This window comes from Protomyctophum parallelum (genome assembly GCF_964188405.1).
Source record: "Protomyctophum parallelum genome assembly, chromosome: 22".
Lineage (NCBI taxonomy): Eukaryota > Metazoa > Chordata > Actinopteri > Myctophiformes > Myctophidae > Protomyctophum > Protomyctophum parallelum.
In genome coordinates, this window is record NC_139714.1 from 26,265,524 (window position 1) to 26,275,198 (window position 9,675).

General features: G+C 40.7%; 2 protein-coding genes across 2 annotated transcripts in view; one reads left to right on the top strand and one right to left on the bottom strand.

The window, feature by feature from the left end:
- apaf1 (apoptotic peptidase activating factor 1) overlaps positions 1-779 on the top strand; it is a 38,450-nt gene extending 37,671 nt beyond the window's left edge. Inside the window, exon 26 of the mRNA XM_083757417.1 lies at positions 1-779. This exon is cut by the window's left edge and continues 300 nt beyond it. The gene's annotated coding sequence lies outside the window, so the exon portion shown is untranslated.
- A 3,378-nt stretch (positions 780-4,157) lies between these two features.
- nudt5 (nudix (nucleoside diphosphate linked moiety X)-type motif 5) lies at positions 4,158-9,183 on the bottom strand. Its single transcript, XM_083757625.1, has 8 exons — positions 8,902-9,183; positions 8,430-8,497; positions 8,289-8,341; positions 7,720-7,827; positions 6,830-6,925; positions 6,192-6,293; positions 5,096-5,149; positions 4,158-4,785 (listed from the first exon to the last, which is right to left on the bottom strand). Exons 1-8 carry the CDS (start codon positions 8,956-8,958, stop codon positions 4,676-4,678), a joined length of 648 nt encoding a protein of 215 aa, XP_083613751.1. The 5' UTR covers positions 8,959-9,183; the 3' UTR covers positions 4,158-4,675.
- Positions 9,184-9,675: the final 492 nt, after the last annotated feature.

Sequence of the window (9,675 nt, forward strand, 5' to 3'; positions counted from 1 at the left end):
GCGGAAAACACGCTAAAACATGCTAAAAAAATGTTTAATTCGCCGTTTTCGGATAACTTTTAAGAAATATCGTCTTTGTCGCGGACATCGTGACGAGGACGACACTATGACGACTTAACCGGAAATCGCTGGCTTTGCAAGGGCTTCTGGGAAACTGAGTTCACGGTTTCAATCCGCCATGGCTGTGTTGATGTTCCTCATCACAGCGGTGGATTATTTTCCGACTCGGTCACAAACGATGGGACTATTTTCAGCAGGATTTTCATGAAATGGAGGTACGATAAGACGCCGTAATTCTTCTAAAGGTTACACATCGGCAGGGACCGTAACTTCTTATAATGATTTATAAACGCAGTCTTAAATGAAACCTCCTGTTTATATACAGTATACGGGAATATTGTCATTTTGTAAACACAGCTGTCCTGAGCCCTGTAGAACTTCCTGTGTGTCACCGACTAACCCTTCCCCCGGGGAAGCACACTTCCTCAGCCACTGTTGCCGTTGATACTTCAAATGTAATGATTATAATGTGTTGGTTAGGGTGTTGGTGGATGTTGGTGAGCATGTGATTCTGAGGCCAGCTGAAAACCACTCGATGCATTCGATGAATAGCTTATTTAAAGCTTGTGTGTGTCCTGTTTTTTGTGTTTTGTTTTAAAGCTGCCACTGAGCCAACTGCTGCCCCTGAGGCATTTTTACCACTTTCATGTTGGCGTCCCTATGTTTTATATTTTGGGCATGTTGGCATTATTGTTATATGGGCATAAACGTAACCTTTCTGTGTGTGTGTGTGTGTGTGTGTGTGTGTGTGTGTGTGTGTGTGTGTGTGTGTGTGTGTGTGTGTGTGTGTGTGTGTGTGTGTGTGTGTGTGTGTGCGTGTGCGTGCGTGCGCGCGCCTCAGAGTCGTCAGCTGTTTGTTCTCTATCTGTGCTGTCGTCGTTGGCGTGAAACTGACATTATTGTCTTGAGAACGTCTAAAACTTGAAATCAGTTTTACAACATTTCTAACGCTTTCTATGGCCTTACTCACATTAAAGGGATTGTGATTTTATTTTAGGTTATCCGAGTTCAGTTGCACCCAAAAAAACCTGAACTTTTAACATTCAGTAGATTTTCTGTGGTCTGTGGGGTTTCCTGCTGACTGTGATGTCACAGCCTGCAAATGCCATATGTCAATGGGATTCGCCAGCAGATGTCACTGTTTTCACTGTTTTGCCTGTTTTCATTGCAGCTCAAAAGGCTTCCAAAGCCCAGAGAAAACCCCAGACCACAGAAAATCCACTGAATGTTCAAAGTTCAGGGTTTTTGGGGTGTAATTGAGAATGAAACCTAAAAGAAAAATACAAATAAATGAAAATGAATGTCATGAAACATTTAAGGAGTAGACATTCCACTGTACCAGGTTAACTTATTGCCTACATGCATGAAATGAAAGCTTCTCTGTCAAACAGACGTACAACATGTTAAACTAGGGCTTTTGCATGAAAAACACTCCTTGGACTAAATTTGGCCATAGCCACTTACCCAAATGTTTTTTTTGTGCAAAACTAATGCTTGTAATGGATTCAGAATCATAAAAAAACACCCTAGTTTAACATGTCACACGCTACTTAAAGCATAATGAAATTTAGAAAATTAGCAGTGAGCAGATTAGGGTAGATTTTTATCCCTCTTTCACTCAGAGGGAGTGAAAGTGGAGCCCAAAGCACATGTATATGTACTGTATGTAGTTTGTACACTTAACTTTGTATGATTTGGTTCTGTATGGTTGTGATTTCCACTTTTTAATGTTTTATTTGTACACCAGTCCTTCCTGTGCTCCCAGGCAGCATGCCGACCAGTAAATCCTGTTTTTTGTTGTTTTGTTTTAAAGCTGCCACTGAGCCAACTGCTGCCCCTGAGGCATTTTAACCACTTTCATGTTGGCGTCCCTATGTTTTGGGCATGTTTGCATTATTGTCAAACGTTTTGGGCGTAAACGTAACCTTTCTGTGTGTGTGTGTGTGTGTGTGTGTGTGTGTGTAAATGTCTCGCCCTACCTGACTACAGTGTCACGACAAAGGGCCAAAAATAGCAAATCTGTACGCGCTGCGTTTTGAGCTTGATGTTTTGTTTGTTTGTTTTTTTTAATCCTGAAAAATAACAGTTTTGGACAATTATGAGATTTCCACCCAACAGATTATATATATACATTATAGAATAAGTTCATAGCTTAATTGTACTGTACATCGACCATGTTTGAATTATTAAGTGCGGCTGTGCTGTGGTTACACAGCCATGATGACAATCCTTCAAACAGCCTTTTCCATCAATGCCGTGGCCTGATTCCACTCACAAAATGTAATATATATAGCATTAGGTTATGATGTTATCATGTTGGATAATCATTAGGTTATGATGTTATCATGTTGGATAATCATTAGGTTATGATGTTATCATGTTGGATAACCATTAGGTTATGATGTTATCATGTTTGATAATCATTAGGTTATGATGTTATCATGTTGGATAATCATTAGGTTATGATGTTATCATGTTGGATAATCATTGGGTTATGATGTTATGTCTCCACACAGTGACTTGTGCCTCATTTTTTCCTCCACGTGACATTTCACCGGCTCTGGGTTTGTCTCCACGGTTTCACATAAGCTTCTCAGAACCTCCTTTTGGACTCTGGAGGTGGAGGTGGTACTAACGTCACTTCTGAGAACGCAGAGCGGAGAATTTGACTCTTTTTTTTGGTGGTTAAGTTTCAGGTTAAGGAAAGTTCCGGGTTTACCCTTCATAGTCAAAGAGCCATGAAACAAAAACATGGTGCTTGAATAAAACATGGTGCTGGAATAAAACATGGTGCTCGAAGGTTGGCAGTTTTAAGTCGTTTTGCTGCGACGACATTCCTTCAATCAAATATAAACGGGACTTCTGTGTCAGAATATGAAATGTTCAGCTCAGGTTGTTTTGATTATGTTCTATGAATTGTCATTTCTTTTTTTTTAAGATATTTTTTGCGGCTTACGCCTTTTATTGTTTTTTTTAAGGGACAGACAGTAGGCTGACAGGAAACGTGAGAGAGATGGGGGAAGACATGCAGTAAAGGCCGTGTCGGTCTCGGGAGTCAAACCCGCGGCACACTGCGACTGGATTACCAGTCGGGTGAATTGTCATTTCTATAAGAAATTTTACTACCGTGTGTGCATGTAAGGTGTGTTGGAGAGAGGTGCCGTTTAAGTTGCGGTCGATATTTGATAAATGTTTGGGGACATTTAAATACCGCTGAGACCCGTAAGAGTGTCTCAGCCCTGCGGTCGCTTCTCGCCTTGGCCTTTAAGATGTCTTACTGGTATATATATTTGTTGTCACAATGTTGAATACCCTGTTATATTTGAAATGTATTGATTAAAAGCAGATTTATTTACATTTCAGAGACAAGAGACAACCTTTTTTTTGTATTTCTTTTTTCATTTAATACAGTACCTCTGTGATGAATTACAATAGAGTTAAGCAAATTAACGTTAACATGGGTTAGTATTAGGAATGTTTTCATCGTGGTCACAAATACTATATCACTGCTGACTGTCGGGAGGGAACCTCATAACTCCAAAATGTTAATTATTCAGGAAATGAAAAATATAAGTTTTTCAGGAAATTAAGAAAACCTTGTATTTCTTTTAAACAAAGCAATACTGCCTCATCAAAGTTGGTCTTTATATACTTGATATACTGTCAATTACTTCCATGAGAGGGGGAGAGGTGGTGGAGTTAGTTGCTTTAGCAGACAGTTTGAGAGGGGGAGAGGTGGTGGAGTTTGTTGCTTTTAGCAAACATTTTGACAGGTGGTGGAGTTAGTTGCTTTTAGCAGACATTTTGAGAGGTGGTGGAGTTAGTTGCTTTTAGCAGACATTTTGAGAGGGGGAGAGGGGGTGCAGTTAGTCCAAAGCACTTTTTACTACTTTCCATTGGTTCAATACTTTCGAAACAACACACAGACGTAAAGGGTGTTCAATAGCACTGATTTATGGCAAATCAAAAACCTGAAAAATGGAGTTATGAGGTTTCCTCCTGACAGCGACGGTATGGAATATCATATTGACTGTATAATAATGGAACAGGACCTGGCATTAACCATAAGGCTTAAGGTGCACAATAGTAATTAGTTATAACTTTCTGACAACAGAGAAACTATATTATTAATCCTTTGTTACAATTTCATGGTAAAACTAAATGTGCTATGATTCTCTCTCTGGAACAGTGGTTCCCAAACTTTTACCATGTCAAGGACCCCCAGAATGAGCCCCGCGGACCCCCATTTGAAAAAGATATGCCAGGGACCCCCCCATAAGAGAAGATTTCTAGCAGTGATTCTCAACCCTGAAATCACTGTTAATGTAACTCTGAGAGTCTAAAAATGGAACAAAGCGGACCCCAACGGGTCCGGTTGGTTCCATTTGTACACTCTCAGAGTTACAGACCCACAAGGGTCCATTTGGTTCCAATTCCAAACTATCATTTAGCTGGGGGACCCCCCCTGGAACTGCCTCAGGGACCCCTGCGGGTCCCCGGACCCCCACTTTGGGAACCACTGCTCTGGAACATAAAAACACAAAATCAAACTGCAATTAATAAAATGCCACCGTTGGTCAATTTCATGTTATTTAAACATAAACATAAACGCATCTCACTGTTTGAGGACAGGGAGCTCATTGGGTTTGAAGAACGCCTGGGTCATACCCATGGCGAAGATGTACACTTTAGAATCCACAATTATCTGATCTTTCTTCATCAACTCTAGAGAGGAAAAAACATGCAAAGATATCCGTTTGTAATAACCATAATAATATGCATACATTACACAGTTCACGCGGCGATATTTAAGCAATATTACACGAGAGGGGGGGGGGGGGGTGGTTTCTTCTTCCGAGTTTGCTCTGGGAGAACAGAGCAGTTTTGATTAGGTGTCATGCTCGTTTGAACCACAGCTAGAAGGCTGTTTCAACCAATTAGATCGGTTCCTCGAAACGACCTGTTGTATAATCATTATTACGACATTACGTCCCGTACAGATATAGATACATTTCAATAACAATGAAATAATTACCATCTATTTTGTGTTGGAATTCACCAAGAGGTAAAAGAATGACTTCAACAAACTCTGGGGGGAGAAAAGATAAAAGGACCATGTGATATAGGTTGCATGATTAATACCGGTAATAATAATAATAATAAAATAGAAAAATATATAGGCACACACACAGTCACACATACACACACACACACACACACACACACACACACACACACACACACACACACACACACACAACTAATTCAGCTTACCTCCATCACCTGGGGAGAAAATATAAGAGGAACATGATCAAAATCTGATGAATATAGTATTTTACAATAAGTGTGTATGTGTATGTGTGTGTGTGTGTGTGTGTGTGTGTGTGTGTGTGTGTGTGTGTGTGTGTGTGTGTGTGTGTGTGTGCGCGCGTGCGTGTGTGCATGCGTGCGTGCATGCGTGCATGCTTCATGATATTATGTGTGGCCCATCCTATTGAGATTATGAGACATTTTTACTGTAAAAACAATGTGTCTGACAAAACAATTACACCGCCACTCCCAAGACTAATAGAAATAAAATGCTTAATTTAATTTAGACATTTTTAAATGTATCTAAATTGTATCTATTATATTCTGTTACCTTTAACTTCTAACATTAGGTAAATAAATCATGCTGGGAGATTTAATCGCAGTGGTTCCCAAAGGACCCCCAGGGGTCCTTGAGGGAGTTCCAGGGGGTCCCCAGCTAAATGATCGTTAGGAACCAAATGGACCCTTATGTGTCTGTAACTCTGAGAGTGTACAAATGGAACCAAATGGACCCGTTATAAAAATTGGGGTAGATATAAAAATGCCATTAAATGGGGGTCCGTAGCCTAATGCATGTCACACTGGCGGCCCTTGAAATTAAAATGGTTGAGAATCACTGCTAGAGTCATAAGAAATATTCTCTTATGCATTGGGGAGGGGAGGGGGGTCCCTGGCATATCTCTTCAAATGGGGTTCCGTGGGCTAATTAGTGTCCATTTGGGGGTCCTTCCTTGACCTCTTCCTGCGCCCCTCTTACCAAGCTGCTGGGTGGGGTTGGTGTTCTCTTACCAAGCTGCTGGGTGGGGTTGATGTTCTCTTACCAAGCTGCTGGGTGGGGTTGATGTTCTCCGGATCATCTCCGTTGATGTTCACCGCCACGATCTGGGTGGTGCTGTTGGACAGACCAGGGTCCAAACAGGTCACTGTGGGAGGACAAGAGGCGGGAGGTGACTGAAGTGTTATTCATAGTCTGGAGGGTAGTGTGGTGGTGAGGTGACCACCGAACTACAACATGACGTCACTGAGCCGCGGTGTGGCCACTGGTGTGGCCTTGTGGCAGAAGGCACATATATGCCATAGGTATATAGCATGACCTATAGTGTAATATTGTGATTATATTTTCACTACAACGCATCAGAAATGCAAAATTAACAGCAAAATAAATGTTGTGTTGGCGTGAGAGAAGCAAAAACAAACACACATATGTGGAATGGTTTGATGTAAAAAAGTCTACCTAAGTACAGGTCTTGTAGCAAAACAAATTAGACAGACAGTGATTAGATAGTGCTGCATCATTCTTGCTCATATTTAGAAATGAGATCTCATAGGTTTCTGAATCTAGATTGCAATTAGGTGTGGAGTGGTGCTCATTTGAACCACTAGAAGGCTGTTTCAACCGATCAGATTGTTTCCTGGAAACGACCTGTTGTATAATATCCCTTAAGTAAGCCCTCCATACCTGGGGTGACTCCCACCACCTCTCCTTTGTAACCCGTCTCCTCCTTCAGTTCCCTCAGAGCCGCGACCTCTGCACTCTCGCCCTCGTCAATCAGTCCTGGGCACAGCGTGCACACACACACACACACACACACACACACACACACACACACACACACACACACACACACACACACACACACACCACACACACAGCAAAACAAAATATTAGTCAGTCTCGGCATACCAGATTATACTGGATGATTGAAACAGCATGAATAGAATTAAAGCAGAAAGACAAGACAAACACAGTCCCACTGTGCTTGACTTTTGCTCAAGGCTGTGTTTTAGTCTCTTGAATAGCTTTAATTTTGTTTTACCGTAGTCATATTTTAGTCACCCGGAATTCTTTTGTGTTAGTTTAGTTTTAGTCGACTAAATATCGTAAGATTTTAGTCGACTAAATCTACAGTTGATATAGTCGACTAAATTGTTATAGTCGACTAGTATTTTGGCGGGCCTTGATGCCGTCATAATGACTGTTTTTACACTTGCTGAAAATAGCCGATCTACAAGCTTGTAGATCTGCTATTTTCAGCACGCAACCAAGTGTAAAATGACTTATACTGGATCTCTTGTCCACTAGTCCCTTCCTAACATTTTACTCTAGTTTTTATTTGTTGACGAAATTGTCAATATATTTAGTCTTAGTTTTAGTCATCATAGCTTAGTTTTCATTTAGTTTCCATTTAGTCTTCCATCAGTGAAAAAAAGGTAGTCGACGAACAAGTTTCGTCTTAGTTTTAGTCGACGAAATCAACAATGCCTGTTTCCCCATCTATATATGGAGGCTGGAGCAGTAGACTCAGTACAGTAGATTACAGTAGAGTACTGCCAAATAAGACTTCTGACCTGCAGGGAACTCCAGAGTGCAGCGTCCCATGGGAGGCCTGAACTGTTTCACCATGACAACACAGTCTTTATGGAGGGTCCTTTTCAGCAGGGCGATTATTCCCACACCTAGAGAGTTGTGTAAAGTAACTTCTCAGTGTCTCTGAATACATAACATCAATTTACAATTTAGGCATTCAGCAGACGCTCTTAATCCGGAGCGATTTACAATAAGCAAGAACAAAAAGCATAGCAATACATCACATACATTAAAGTAATTATCATGGATCATGCGTAAGCTAAGAACGTAACAGTGGAATATCTATATAATGAAACTATACATATAAACTATACATACTATACTATATATACTATAAAGTGCTATGACTACATACAATGCAATTATAGTGCTGTCTACATAACATGCTATAAATCTGTTTAAAATGCTATCTAAGTCTACATAAGTGCTACGGGCCATGATGGAGTCTGAAAAGGTGGGTTTTCAGATTACGACGGAAGATTGGGAGTGATGTGATGTGATGTGAAGTCATGACGCTGTCATGCCTACAGCAAGAACCAGAAACACCCACCATCAGCTTCCTGGTTGGTTTGTCTTGTTGTCCTTTTCGCTGTCTCCCAGGTTCTAGCAAAAGACAAGGATTGAAATAAGGGCTCCCAGATTGGAAATAAGGCGACTGTGCACGTAAAATAATGTAATACGACCACACTACCTTGTATTTCCTGCTGGATCCACATATGTTGTCTTCTCAAGTTTGACCCATTTTCCTGCTGCAATTACCTAGATTGATAGATTGATAGAAGTATATATTAACAGTTTGCAGAATGGGTCAATTTCACATGAAAGCACAACTCAATACAAAGACTGTTACTGTGGTCGACAGACAGACACACTGATAAAGCATTACACTTGTTTACAACAGGGTCCACCATTTTCAATTCATCAAAGATTGAAATCTTTGTTTTGCATGCATGCAAATAGTACAGTTGTAGGATGACACAAACAGCCAAAGAGGGCTTTATCCATTTGTGGTCTGTTATGTACGTGTATTCAATTCATAGAGATCAAACCGTACAGAACAGCCATGCAGAAACACATCCAAATGTATGATCTGACATCACATCACACGATCGCCATGTATATAAAGTTGCAAAAATACAAAATAAGGCTTTACTGTCTATTACCTCTTCTTTCGTGATGTGCGGGATTGTGGTCGCCTTGGGATGCTCAATGCCACTCATCTTGTAGTAATGAGTGTGTACAGTAACAACTGAAATGGCAAAAAGTACAAGACTGTACCGGGTATTATTTATATGGCCAAGTTTGCCTGCCCTTGATCATGAAACACAGCGAACGAGAAAACATCTAGGCCTGTGTTTGTTTGTTGTTGTCCAACTTCAACAGATAATTAATAATATAACGTCAACTGTTAACTGAAACCTGAATTGCACTACAGTAGTGTACACTGTACAGTACACATCACTGGAGTCGCTACTCCGTCGCTCTCGGCTATAGCATCAGAGTCAGATCTACACGATCACTGCTGCATTAACGTCGCGATCGAGTCGCGACGCAGTGTGAGCTTGTAGATCGGCGGTTGTCAGCGAGCGACACTATAGTGCATGTCGATATTCTGAATCTAAAGCAAGCATCGCTTTTGTCCTGCAAAGATGCACCCCCCCCCCCTCCCCATTCAAAAAGCTTCCATTTACAACCCGGATCGGATCGTTAAGTAAATCTCAACGATTTGTCCGGAATAGACATTTCTTTTTGATAATTTTCCTTTTGAAAAAAAAAAACCGATTACATAATATAATAATAATGTCTGCAAAAAAAATAATCTGTAAAGTTGACTCACGTGAAAGTCCAGAGTTTCGTATTGAACACGCCTACATGTGTAGCACAGAAAGAACATCCCCGTCCTTAAACAATAAACAAGAATTACTTTTGACAGAAAG